General features: G+C 34.6%; 2 protein-coding genes across 2 annotated transcripts; both read right to left on the reverse strand.

The window, feature by feature from the left end:
* Positions 1 to 361: 361 nt before the first annotated feature.
* LOC121257582 (dehydration-responsive element-binding protein 2C-like) lies at positions 362 to 2,557 on the reverse strand. Its single transcript, XM_041158645.1, has 2 exons — positions 2,358 to 2,557; positions 362 to 1,566 (listed from the first exon to the last, which is right to left on the reverse strand). Exons 1-2 carry the CDS (start codon positions 2,387 to 2,389, stop codon positions 648 to 650), a joined length of 951 nt encoding a protein of 316 aa, XP_041014579.1. The 5' UTR covers positions 2,390 to 2,557; the 3' UTR covers positions 362 to 647.
* A 2,873-nt stretch (positions 2,558 to 5,430) lies between these two features.
* Positions 5,431 to 14,171, reverse strand: LOC121257584 (methylmalonate-semialdehyde dehydrogenase [acylating], mitochondrial). The gene is made up of 19 exons (XM_041158647.1): positions 14,001 to 14,171; positions 13,779 to 13,882; positions 13,177 to 13,248; positions 12,899 to 13,060; positions 12,194 to 12,272; positions 11,926 to 12,080; positions 11,120 to 11,183; positions 10,456 to 10,535; positions 9,909 to 9,974; positions 9,640 to 9,690; positions 9,378 to 9,529; positions 8,184 to 8,274; positions 7,860 to 7,940; positions 7,029 to 7,106; positions 6,837 to 6,872; positions 6,686 to 6,729; positions 6,530 to 6,608; positions 5,840 to 5,930; positions 5,431 to 5,724 (listed from the first exon to the last, which is right to left on the reverse strand). Exons 1-19 carry the CDS (start codon positions 14,023 to 14,025, stop codon positions 5,612 to 5,614), a joined length of 1,623 nt encoding a protein of 540 aa, XP_041014581.1. The 5' UTR covers positions 14,026 to 14,171; the 3' UTR covers positions 5,431 to 5,611.
* Positions 14,172 to 14,255: the final 84 nt, after the last annotated feature.

Genomic DNA, 14,255 nt, shown 5'->3' on the forward strand with positions numbered 1-14,255 from the left:
TACCTTCCCACACACATATAAAAGACATATCTATATAGAGATTTCATAATATTTTAATGGCATTCATTGCTTGCACTGCTGGCCAGCCCCAGTAGCTGAAAACAAGATTTCATCTATCGATGCATCTATATATCATGTATGGAAAAGCATTGATTCCCAAAGTAATGGGTATGGTTTCACCCTTTGCTATGTCCTATAGATGCAGTATCATGTTGTACTACACTATATGCCATCATCATTTGAATCGTGATTCTCACACAAAAAATATATAAATGGAAGGTCTCAAGTTCTGTGTAGAAGACAGATAAACATCACCGAAAATATTGTAGATCACTAGTCAGATCAGTAAGCAAAACAAACATACAACCAAAACTTCGTCGTTCTATTTGATTATGTGTTGTCACAAGTGAAAGAGGTTACAACTGTTAAAAGAAAAGGCTAAATTCCCCAATCTAAAACCCATAGAGAATCAGCATAGTTAGCAATATTAAAGAATACAAGTCTTCCATATCAAACAGGCTTTATCTCCTTCAAAATCTGAAAACCCGACGACCCTGCCTATCTGATTTCAAGTAGTCATACAACTTTTGGGAGTTTTCTACTCATAATACAGACTCCCTAGCAACTTGGCATCTAAAATTTAAATTCTACAACCAGTATGGCAGATCAGCCGGCTTCGCACTTTGACTGCTTTCGCAGGTTGCTGTTGGGAACCCAAGTTGGCCAGCATCACAACCCAAACCCAGTATTGCTTCAATGTTGATGGAAGGACTATTGTCTAAGAGCCCCAAAAGTTCATCCAAATCACACAACTCATCCATAGAATAATCCTGTTCAGGATCCCCATAACAGTTGCTAACACCAGTAGCTTCCTGTTTGGTGCCACGGTGCTCGTCCTTTGCTTCTGGTTTCATAGAATAATTCTGTCCATCATCCCCATAACAGCTCGTAATGCCAGTAGATTCCTTTTGGGTGTCACAGGGCTCATCATTTGCTTTCGTCAGTGTAGTTCTATTTGGAATGGAAGCTTCAGTTACTGCAGCATGCCGAGTTGAAATTCCCGATTCAACTTCCCCATGCAAATTGGAGGAAACAGGCTTCACATCTATATCCTCGACTACAGGGACCTCAGAATTTACTGTAATTGTAGAATCAAGTCCTGACTGAGTTGCTACCGAACAAACGCCAGATGAAGTGGTGGCTGAAGAAAAATCAGGAAAATTGAGGCGGGCACAAGAACCATACATTGTCCTTGCAGCTTCATCATAAGCGCATGCAGCTTCAACTGCATTTGAAAAAGTACCAAGCCAAAGCCTTTGTCCCTTGTTTGGCTGCCGAATTTCTGCAACCCACTTACCCCATGTCCTCTGCCTAACACCTCTGTAATTACATATTGAGTTCTCTGGCCCTCCCTTTCCTTTCATGCATCCCTTCTTTGACCCAATGGCCGGACCCTTACGAATGGATTTATCATTGCGGGAGTCAAGCTGGGCATTCTTCTCTTTCCACTTGGCAAGAGTCTCAGCCACGGACAAACCTCCTTGTCCACTCCGCGTCTTCCTCTTCCTGGAAGAATTCAACGAGAAATAAGTCATATCAGCACCTTATATTTGAAAATTTCAATTCACAGAATCTACGCAATGGTATGTCACAGCACAAAGCAACAATCAAGCAACAAAGATATTATTCTGCATTTGAGATTTTAGGAATCTGCACTAACATTGAAAGCAAAACTCCAATGCAAAGAAAAACCCGGAAAGTCAACAAGGAAAATGCAATTACTTAAAAGATTGCTAAAAATCCGCATTAGATAATATCCGGACAAACAGCTCTCACTCCCAACAAACAGTAGGCCAATTTACATGAAATCGAGATTCTCCTTTGGCTCCAAGTTTTTGACTTTTTTTTTTCGGTAAGAGATACTCTCTCATCAAACCACTGAATCAATCTTGAGGATAAGGATTCAATGGCTAGTGTAACTATTCGTTTCTACTCATCAATTGATGTTGATCAACAGCCTCGACCACGATTTTGGAGAGGCAGAAACATTTTCATAAACTCTGTACTTCTACGATTTTAATGCAACGCTGTAGTAACCTACCAGATAGAAGATGAAGACATTCCCCAAATCAAAGGAAAACCCTAAACCTCCCCCCCTCCCAAGGGCGGTGGCCAGAATAATCAAGTAGTGAAAGTAAGTATCCCAGAAACCAAACAACCTCACATAATCGAAAAACCTTTCACCCAACATTCCCCCCAAAAAAACCAAGAAACAAAAATGAAGAATCCCCAATCAAGGGAAAAGAATAAGAAGAGAAACCAAAAGAGACGAAAAGGAAATGTTAAAATGGACCAACCTCGTAATAGTAGCCTCCGAAGACATGCCCATCGAAGATGGTGATCGTAGTCTATCGTTCCTCCAGTGAAACGTTGAAAAAGCTGGGTTTCAGAAGAAGCTAGATCTTTTCGTTTTTCTTCCGCTGGTGTGTGGTTTCTGAAAGTATCCAGAGAGACCGAGCTTAGGAAGAAATCGTTAATCCGGCATTCGGTTGGGACTACAAGGGATATTTATAGCCTTCTCCTTCTCAAGCAGATCTTTCTGGGGATATTTATGACGTGGCGCGTTCTAGCGGAGTCTTCTCTTGTGTCGCGTGTCACTCGAACCTACCAGAAAGAAGTCCAAACGAATTAAACTATCATTTCTCGGCTCCGAATTATTATTTTTAAATAATAATAAAAATAATAACAACTCACCGTGTTTTTTCCGTTGTTCACTTGTTCTTATCCACTTCGATATCTTTTTTTATCTCATCGAACTCCTCAAAATAATAATGATGTTAATATTTACATTAGTATTGTTAATATTTTGGTTGTAATTTCAAAATGATAGTTTGGTAGGCAATAATGAATTTTTTAATGTGAGATTGTACAATTTTTTTATATTTATAAAATAAATGAATGTTTGGGGAACGAGGTGATGTGAGAATTCTGTGGATAATAATGAAATAGTTTTTGAATAGTAGTAAAATAATTTGAGTTAAAATATTTTATTAGATTTTTAAAAAGTTAAATAAAAATTATATAAAATTAATATATTATTTTAATATAATTTTTTAATATGGTTTTTGTTTTAAAATTTGAAAAATTTGAATTATTTTTTATATTTTATTGAAAGTTTGAGAAAGTTGTGATGATTAATTAATAATTAAATGAACAAGTTGAATATTTAAAATTAAAAAATATCTATATTTGAATATTGTTTAGAAAGAAAATTATAAAAAAATTGAGAGATAAGATAAGATGAAATCATCTCTATTTTCAAACAAATCATTACAACTCATCTCATCATTACAATTTTTCTAAATTTTCACACAAAATATAATAAATAATTTAACTTTTTCAAATTCTAAAATAATAATAATAATAATAAATAATATTCTAATAATATTTTATTCAATTTTTAACTTTCATTTCAACTCATCTCATCTCAACTCACTATCCAAATAGTATCTAACGTATTACATAAATCACATCAATTTATACACTTTTTATATGCAAGATTTATGTGAAAGTCAAGTATTTCTCAGTAAAGAAGCCACAAACTTCTTTTTTTCGTTAAAAATACAAACAATATTCTACATACAAGCACAGACCTGTGCCTATATGCGAACACCACTGATGTGGCATCCATAATTATATTTTAAAAAAATAAAAACAGCGGGAAGAAGAGTAATCCATGTCTGCAAATAGACTTTTTCATCGTTCCATTCATTCAAGGCTTCAAATTTCAAAGAAGAAGAAAATGCAACAGCAAAAAGACACCATCGTTCATTTGAGCTTCATTCGAACAGGGCATAAGCATAGTTTCTCAACTTCATCTAATTTCTTAGCAACCAAACAGAGCATAAGCATAGTTTTGGTTAAAGAATTATTAAAAAAACTCCTAAACGATCAATTTAATCATGTTTTGTTGCAACAAACTCTAATTCCTTGCTCTAGTAATGTGGAGAGAAACCTCTTAGCAGACACGTCGAAGATCATTGAGAAGAACAACAAAATTCACAAATGAAAAGACGATTTCAAAATCATCATCACTAACTATCTCTCATCTCTCTGCTACGACTCCTCAATTTGCAAATCCAAATGGGACAAATCGTCCTCTTACCCAGCCGATACTCACTATCTCTCTCTAAATAGTATTACCTTAATTCATTTTAATCATGAAGGAAAATGGAAAAAAAAAAAAATCTATGGTTTTGGTCTAGGGGAATACAACTACATAGATGTAATAGTGGAGGGGGAGAGATTGTTGATCGATATCGATTTCCGATCGGAGTTTGAGATAGCTCGATCAACGGGTGCATACAAGGCAATCCTGCAATCACTGTCGTACATTTTCGTAAAGAAATCGGTTAGGTTGGATTAGATTGTGTCGAAGGCAATGAGGCAGAGTTTGAAAAAGAAGGGGATTCCTCAGAAATGGAGAAGGGGCAGTATGAAGGGGCTAAGAAAATTTTCTTGAACGCACCGTTTTCAACAAGACGCAATACTGCCGTTTCATATAGCCATGTTGGACGTCGTGCATGGGGCCTGCCCCAATCAAGCCTGACTTTAGACTTATTCAAATACAAAACCGTTCTATCTAAGTTCTAACATGAGCTTACAATGCAATGTACACTCTCGTCCCCAAATCTACTGTTATTAGAGCATTGGCATTAGATTAGCCAGATGCCAATGCAAGTATAAATTTTAGCTATATGTGAAAAAAAAACCTTCACATTGGACTAGCCAATGCTCCAAAGCTCAAGACTTGAGCTACAGTAAAAATAGAAGACTAGCCAACATTGGCGAGTCACTGTTCACATGCCAAATATTATTGAGTACTACTAGAGCCACCGCTGGTGGCTCTAGCATGTATTTTTTTATGTGTTTTTTTTTTTTTTAGTTATTTTGTATAGAAATTTTTTTAATACTTTTAAATATTTTAAAAAAATAAAATAAATTTAAAATATTATTAAAAAACACTTCTTTAATCATAAAGTAAAAAAAAATTCTTAAAAAATATTTAGTGATTAAGGAAGTATTTTTTAATGATATTTTAAATTTTTTTAATAAATTCAACATAGCCAGGCAGCACCATCTTAAGTAAAAATTGAATTATTAATTAATATATGAAATGTATTTATAAAATAAAAATAAAAATTGAAAAATATTATTAAAATATATAATATTATATTATTATTATAACTTTAAGATAGTTAGTCCAATGTGGATTCATCTAGTCAAAATTTAATTCTATAGCCAAAATTTGAAATTCTAGCCAAATTTTGGACTTGGCAATGCCATTGCCATTGCCAATGCTCTCAAGCACTCATACAGCGTACTCCCACATCAAAGTCTCACCTAAATTGTGCATCCTTCACTCCACAATTTCCCAAACCAGAATTACTGTTTATCACTGTTATTTTATTCAATGACAGAACCAAGAGAAAATGTACAAAGGAAACCCCAAGCAGAGAAGAGGAACTCAGATACTGATTTATTGGAGGGTTCATAAATGTTCCGAAAGTAGAATAACTATTAACATATATTACTACACATCTTTTGCCCACTATGACTTCTGAGAAGTCGGCATTGCCAGGTTCACTCCACTGCCACCTGGTAAATCCTTCCATTGCTGAGTGACTGTTTTGATCTGGGTGTAGAAATTAACTCCAGCCTTGCCTGTAAGAGTCGAAGTAGAATCTTCAATTAACCAAATTCAAGTAGCAACTACAGTGAAAGGGGAAAAAAAAAGAATAAAGCCTGGTAAAATATGGAGAGGAGGAATATAATTTACCATAGAAGTTGAGATCGCCTGCAAAAGATGCCTTGGAGCCGGTAAATGAGAAGAAGGGCAAAGGAACTGGGATAGGAACATTGATGCCAACCTGAGTAAAATCAGGGAAAAAAAGAAGTTACAGTTGATTGTTGACCTACCTATTCACCCAACGCAGAGAGAACATTGAGCTCGTAGAGGGCAAGACTGTAGTTTGAGAATTGGAAAACCGTGACCCGGTATTTCCTTCAAACCATGCAATTTTATATGTTAGCAAATTGCCAAGTTGCTCTAGTTACTCAGGCCATCGTATTTAACAATAATTTGGTGAAAAGGGTAGAGCAGGATAAGTTGTCCATGCAGTTAAAAATGAATAATGCTACTATGCCTCCTCAATTTGTCCCCTCATTTTTACCACTCATGCATTTAATTTTTTTTTCTTAAAGATTAAGGAAGTGACTATTAGTATATTTGTATTTTTTCTATTATTTTTAAAAAAATTTAAATATGTTTAAAAAATGTTTGAAATTTTTTAAAAAAAAAAAAGTGCAATTTGCACTAGGCGGCACAATGAGCGGGCACCTGAAGGTGGCAGAGTAGCACCGCTCGTTAAAAATAACCATTCAGTTGGTGTTTTAAATTGGACCTTTACCAGTCCTATTACCCTGCCTTGCAAAATAAACTCCAGGACATTCAGAAAACAAGTCTTACTTGGCCAGCTTCAATTTCAGTCTGAAATTTCCTTGCAGCTACACCAGATGTAGTGAATATGGAAGCCCCGTTACCATATCTGTTCCAAAGTATTAAGTGAGAAAGAGAGGGAGTAACGTAATCTACACAACAAAAGAAGCAGATTCAAGAAAGTACTTGTTTCTATTAACAATCTTTATGGCCTCTTCAAAGCTGTCAGCCTGATATTGTGAGTGACACGAAAGAAAAGTATATTAACGTATCTCCATATTAAGCAATTTATTATGGAATAACTGATCGTCTAAGAACAAGGGATTAGTGAACACACCTCCATGCAAAGAAGAACTGGGCCAAAAATTTCCTCCTGCAATGCAAAGATAAAGGATAATCATCTTTTTTATTCTGAAGTCAGAGGTTCAACTCTTTTTGTCCGTTGGACATGGTTCTTTATGACAACATATAGGAATAATTGTAGAAAATGAAAGGGGACAGGGAAAAAGAAAGGAAAAAGAAAAGATACATTGTAGCACTCCATGTTGGCTGTGACATCTGTTAAGATGGTGGGACCAATAAAATTCCCATGTTCATATCCGGGAACCTATTGCCAATCATAAATATATTGATTAGTAGACCAGTCTATGAACAAATGAAATTAAAAAAATGGGGAGACTTCAACCCCATTACGCACCAGTTAATCACTCTTGAGAAGAAATGCATAATTTTTTTTTTAATTCAAATGAAAAATCATCGAACCTTGTAAGCTTATAGGAGGAATTAGTTTAAGAGAGTGCAATATGTAATATATTATCCGCACAACTCTAATGCTTAAACTTCCTCGAATGTATGGGCGATAAAATCCATGCCTACGTAAGTCCCTTAAACTTCCATCCAGGCCAAACGAAGTTCATGGATGCTCAGAGGTTTAGTTCATTTGAATATAGATGTAAACCAGTAAAAACTGTGCAAAGCATTAATGGGGGCTACGACTTTCAAAGCAGCCAGAACTGTACATGACATTAATATGGGCTTCAACAAAAGTCGTACTTAAGATGTTCAGCTTGTGTGCCTACCAACAATTTTTACAGTAATGAAGTGATTCCTATGCATAACACTGCCTTCAATCTCTACCAAATCATAATTAATGTATCAAACTACTTCTCTCATTCACTCAATGCCAGTCATTCTTCTTACAATTTTCTGCAATGTTGCAATGTTGCAAAGTACATATGGTATGCTTCTTGCATAAGACATCACATCATCAACCATTCAAGACACAACATAAGCAATTAATAGTATACTATGAAAGGTCCAATACTAGTTACAGACAGTGGAATGTTAAAGAAAAAAGTACCACTATATTTCTCCCATCAAGGAGCAGCCTGGCACCATTTTCAACACCACTTTGAATTAATCTGTGTATTCGTTCCTTCGCCTGTAAATTGTAAAATTTAAGGTAATAGAGTAAAAAAACTACAGAGAACTGAATTCAATTATGAATGAAAAGTGCCAATAAGTATCTACTCATACAGCTAAGACGCCAAAAAAAAAAAAAAAAAAAAAAAAAAAAAAAAAAAAAAAAAAAAGAAAAATCATGGAAAATAAGAACAGTTAAAAACTTCACATGTTGCAAAGATTGTTTGTCTGTGGTGGGAAAAACTTTGGAAATAGTCCTAACCTGTTTGCTAATTACAGGACCAAGATCTACTTCAGGCTCTGTTCCAGCATTTACTTTGAGAGCTTTGGCACATTCCATTAGTTTATTCTCCCTGAAAAAAGGTTAAAACAGATAATTTTTTCCTGGTTAACTATAAAAAACTCTCAGGTGAATCAATAAAAAAAAAAATCTCAAGTAAATATACCAGAGTCCTAAAACCACCTGCTTTACCTGGAAAGGGCAAAATATGTCACATATTGATAGACAAGTTCAAGAATTAGTGATATGCCATTAAAGTTCATTTGAGAGTTCCTCTGGTTAATTTTTCATTCTTCCTCTACTTGCCAAACATACTAGTGAATCCAATTATCCTCAACTATAGAAAAAGATGGGGAAAGTAACAAGACAACTCACTCCTTATCTCCTTTTGGATTCAGATGTTTGTGAAAGCTATACATATATCAAAATCTAATATATATTCAATCTTGAATAGAGAACATCGATGTCACATGCATCAGAAAATGAGTAATGATACATGTACAATCCTTTTTACAACCTTTTATACAACCATGTTTTAAAATGAGGGTATTTATGTAAAATGATGTTATTTTTATAAGTTACTTTACAAAAATGCCCCTCATTTAAAACATAGTTGTAAAAAAGGTTGTAAAAAGTGTTGTATGTCTATCATTTTCCGTGTTCTTCATGGCAGATGATTCCAGGAAAAGTTTATAATGGTTAGGACTCCTTTATTAGACTTAATTTACTTCAAGACAAGGAAATGTTGTGTCAAGGAATGTTTGGAACATTCTAGAAAAGAAGAAATCTTCACTTGATTAGAGAAAAGAAACAAGGAGCTGCATTTTAACAAAGATAATAGACTTCTCTCAGAATAGGAATGGGTTAAATGGAAGAATGCAAAAAGGAACTTAAGGAATCCAAAATTAGAATGGGTAACATGGCAGCATAAGGGATGAGAAAAAAAATATCACCATAATGACCAAGGATTATTTCAAGATAAAAGTGGAACCATTGACTAAGTAATGGACGTGGGAGTAATGAAAATTTTCAATTACTTGTACGTACAGCATGCACTTACTATTATATTCAGTATAATAAACATGACATTGACCCTCCAACACCAAAAGTAGGATTATAAAAGATAGACTAATATAAAAGGCACAAATACATGATCAGGGAAACAAAGTAGATTACCATGACTTTAAGCCTCCAACAAAAACAACAGTGCTGAGTGCCATGCACCTTTGGCCAGCAGCACCAAAACCGGCAGCAACTATAGCATTTAAAGTAGCATCCACATTTGCATCAGGCATGACAATTGCATGATTTTTTGCCCCCATGTTAGACTGCAGATTAGGCCGATTCATTTCAACTTCAACAATTGCATGGGTATAAAAGGAACCACATTGCTCATAAAAGGAATTGTATATTTTTTTAATGGAGAAGTGACACTTACCTGAACACGCTTCCCTTTAGCCGATGCTCTTGCATATATGTGCATTCCAGCCTTTGATATAAAAATGAAAAATCATGTAAGAATATGACTGATGATCTAACAAACATCTAATCATATATTATAGATGGTTAATGAATTTGCATTTCATTTAATCACATTATAGATGGTCACTAAGTTCCAATGGAATGTGAGAAATAAGGTGCAAAATATGGCACGAAAATGCCACATACTTGGATGATTCATGAAATGAATGCTATGAGATAACGTACAGTATTAGAGCCAACAAATGATACAGCTCTGATGTCATCATCATCACAAATAGCATTAACAATATCCTGCCACAAAATTTGAGCAAACTAAGAAAACCGATTCTTAAGGAATACAAAAATTAGTGACATAAACGCACCAAAACAGCACAAGTGATACTATCATAGACCCATAAGAGAGTAAATACATTAAAAACACATTAGGCCCTGTTTGGATAGTGAAAGTGTTTCATCTCATCTCATCATTACAATTTTCCCAAATTCTCACACATAATATAATAAACAATTCAACTTCAAATCCCAAAACAATAATAATATTAAAAAATAATATTTTAACAATATTTTATTCAACTTTCAACTTTCATCTCAACTCAATTCACTATCCAAACGGTACCTAAATCTTATCTTCATTTTAAAAGAGAGAGACCAATGAAAGATCCACGAGTCATTGAGTGCAATGGCATGGGACATGTATAGTGACCCAACAGCTAGTAAAATAGTGCTGACCTAAAGAGCATACATTGGTCGAGAAGAGAGAGAGAGAGTATACATTGGTGCCATGAACAATATTTAAGACACCATTAGGCAAACCAGCTTCCATTGCCAACTCTGCGAGCATTACAGAAGCCCCTGGAAAAGAAAAATACACATTACTTTCAAATAGAAGCATAAGAACCAATTGCCTTTCCTTGGATAATAACATGAAGAAATAGAACATTATTTATCTGGAAAGGAAACTTCATTTAAAAATCACCCCAACCAAACTATAAACTCATATGTGCAATGAAGAAATGAGATGAATAAGTCAAAGAAAGGGAAGCTGATAGGAGTAATAGATTAATGAGTCATGACTAACCCTATGGAAAGACCTAAGGACAAAGGGTGGATATGATCAATTAGTCAACAAAACTGGTCCCTTTACTGATCCTTCTGAACATATTCATCTCTATAATAAGGAGGAGATTCACTGGCAAAATAACTCTAGCTTGCTCTAAGAAATTCAGCAAGGAAATTCACTGGATTTTGGAAACCTGATTTCACTTAATCAAAAAAGGCCTGAGAAATTATAGATGCTTTTCAACTAAAGAAGATAAAGTCATAAGTCTGGAGTGGTGGGTCTCCTAGGATGTTGGAAAGGACAGTTTGGTGGTCATCAATGTGCATTATTGTGGAAAATGATCTTTTCTTGTTTGATGTGAGTATATTAGAATCACCTGGATCTTTTTCAGATGGCTTTAGTACAAAGGTATTCCCACATGTAACTGCAACTGGGAACATCTGCGAGATCATGATAAAACAAAAACTTAATTATTTCTTCAATGGGAAAAAAGCAAATATTTAAGTACCATAATAAACTATGAAGACTCAAAAGGAAAAAAAAATTGACTAATATTTTATGCTTGATGACAAATAACATCGCAAGGCATAGGGCGTATTGTTTACTTTTTGCAGAAACTAAATAGAAGTAGAGCAACTATTTTTGACCGTGCTTTCATCAAGAGACTGTTGAAATCCTGCAACTATGCTTGGGTCACCGAGAGATTGAAGATTGGAAATGTGTTAAAATTGGCAATCAGTAAGTTGACAGACAAGAAGTGGGGTGCTCTATTGCATTCCATTTTAGATGTTAGAGTCAAGCTTGGTCAATGCAGAAAAATCAAAAGACATCTAAAAATGAACTTTGCGGTGATTGGCATATCCTTTTCACCATTTCTGAAAATAATTGAGCTAGTCTTTTCTATTGGTTTACTTTTCTTTCTGCTATATTTCGGCTTCAATTTGTAGCTAGGCTGTATGTGTTTGTTTTCTGCTTTGTGCATATTTTCTTTATCTTTTTCCCTTGGTTGAAAAAATATCATTCATGAGAGAGAGAGATAAAGAGCGAGAACAGTTTTCTCTGTCTTAACCGCAACTCTGTTAATAGAATTTCCCACTCCTTATGAGCAGTAACTGAAGAGGAAAATGGAATGAACCAGTCTGGCAAGCAAATAATGCGGATCAAAACATATGGCAAGCTCACCCATAAGGGAATCATTGCTGGAAAGTTGAAGGGACAAATCCCAGCACATACACCAAGCGGCTCTCTAATGCTGTAAGTATCAATTCCATTTGATACATTGGAAACATATTCCCCCATTTGCAGAGTTCCCATTCCACAAGCATGTTCAACCACCTCTACAAGAGGAAAACAAAGACAACAAAGGAGTCCACTGTCCTTAAATGAGAGCATAATCAATATAAGACTAGAAAATCTCCTTACAGAATAAAAAACAGAAAAACACACTAACCTAGCCCACGGAACACATCTCCATGAGCATCCTTTAATGTCTTTCCTTGCTCAGTTGTAATGTTCAATGCAAGCTTATCCTGAGGTAATGACAAGCAATCATAATGGAAAAACAGAAAGTTTACAAAAGGAGAAGATGATTTCACCGTATAGCCCTTATCGCATTTCATATATGAAAAATGATAGTATGACTTCTAAATATGCTCACCAAATGTGCCCACTCATATATTTTTATTTTTTTTAATGGTTAAGGAAGTGACTATTAGTGAATTTATATTTATATTTTATTTTTTCTTAATGATTAAGGATGTTTAAAAAATACTTAAAAAAAGAAAAGAAAAACAGAAAACTCATTTGCACTAGTTTGCATTGTCCTTTCATATATATATATATATATTTTTTTTTTTTTCATATATTGTCCTTTCATATATATGGGAGAAATATTAACAATATAACAGAAGAAAATTCTGGAAAGGAACGGCTGGTAGGGAAACTTCATCAAGACTATCTTCTAGGAGGGGCAATACTATCTTCTAGAAGGGTACAATATAGCATAATTTGGGTCATTGGGATCAATGGGCAAGGTTTTTTCTTGTATACATCAGTGTACTTGGTTATTCCTTTTTGATATATATAATATTTTTACTTATATAAAAAAAAAATATAGCATAATATTCTCTAGCAGTAACAGTGCCAACATACTTACCATGTCTCTTCGAATAAGCTCTTGAAGCTTGAACATGATACGTTGGCGGGTAGTGACTGGGGTGTTACGCCATGATGGAAATGCATGCTTTGCTGCAGATACTGCAGCTTTGAACTCTTCATTTGTGGTCAGTGGAACTTGTGAAACAACTTCTTGTGTTGCCTATTCCCCATGTTTATTATAAACCAAGATGAGCCCATGAAATAAAAAAAATCGCCCTTACAAGTTATAAGTTAATTAGTACATAAAAGTAGGCAGATGATGCATCTTATGCTCACAGGGTTTATGACATCGATGGAAGCCGGTGACTTTGAATCAACAAAAGCACCGCCAATAAGATTTGGAACCCTCTGATGAAAAAACCAAAACAACGAAACAAGAAAGTAACATATGTCAGCTTTCAGAAGCATCAATCCTGACAGGCTGAGTTTAGTAGCACAGAAACATAAAAAATAATAATACAAAGAAAGGAACATGAAGTATTTAAAACATAATAGAGCAAACAATTCTAATACCCTGACTTCACTGTCATTAATAGAACAATTCCAAATTTATTGTTGCAAAAAGAAATATCAATATTGAGTCTTTAATAACCTGCGCAACATAATACAATCTCATTTGAACTCCTTTCGGTTTCATTTCCAATTGATAAACGTATCTTTTCAAAGACAAATAAAAAGAACAGTATAATCCTGAAAACGCCAAAATCATCCCATATAGCGCATCTGAATGAAGTTTACATCTCAGATTCACAATTTCCAATCCATTTTAGTTCATTGTTTTACATATCCTTGGCACATAACATTGTATGAGCTACACGTACACCAAAAAAAAAAAAACAAAAATAAATAAATAAATAAAATGGAGCGTTAAAGACTACCGGAGGCTGAGAATGCTTGGCGGAGGGCTCGGTGGCCGTAGAGAAATGATGGTTACTCAAAGCGAAGATCTGAGACCTCAAGGCCTTCAAGTTCGAACTCCTCACTGCAACGAAAAACCACACACCCAGTCGAAACCAAATTCTATCGAGAAAAACAAAAATTAACAAAAAAAAAAAAGAATCGAGTTGGTAATGAAATTGATTTGATGCAATTGAACTAACCTCGTCGAATCGAAAGGTGAAACATTTTTGGTTTCGCTGAACACGATGATGATTGAAGATGAACTTAAAAAGCTGTGACTCAGCGCCTGAGTATTTTATTCCGAGAATACATAGAAGCCCCACCCTTTTAAAAATAGATAATTTTACTCTTTTACTCTCATATTTAATATTTTATTTTAATATTCTTTTACTCTCATATTTGATATTTTATTTCAATATTTTTAAGTGGTGAGACCTATACTAGAATTTTTCTTT

This window comes from Juglans microcarpa x Juglans regia, chromosome 3S, assembly GCF_004785595.1.
Source record: "Juglans microcarpa x Juglans regia isolate MS1-56 chromosome 3S, Jm3101_v1.0, whole genome shotgun sequence".
In the NCBI taxonomy this organism is placed as follows: domain Eukaryota; kingdom Viridiplantae; phylum Streptophyta; class Magnoliopsida; order Fagales; family Juglandaceae; genus Juglans; species Juglans microcarpa x Juglans regia.

Coding starts and splice junctions, on each gene's coding strand:
- LOC121257582 (XM_041158645.1), bottom strand. CDS start 2,389: ATGGGCATGTCTTCGGAGGCTACTATTACGAG. Junction 1,567..2,357: donor TCGGAGGCTACTATTACGAG/GTTGGTCCATTT, acceptor GAATTCTTCCAG/GAAGAGGAAGACGCGGAGTG.
- LOC121257584 (XM_041158647.1), bottom strand. CDS start 14,025: ATGTTTCACCTTTCGATTCGACGAG. Junction 8,275..9,377: donor GTTGGAGGCTTAAAGTCATG/GTAATCTACTTT, acceptor ACCTTTTTTCAG/GGAGAATAAACTAATGGAAT. Junction 7,941..8,183: donor GTCCTGTAATTAGCAAACAG/GTTAGGACTATT, acceptor TACAATTTACAG/GCGAAGGAACGAATACACAG.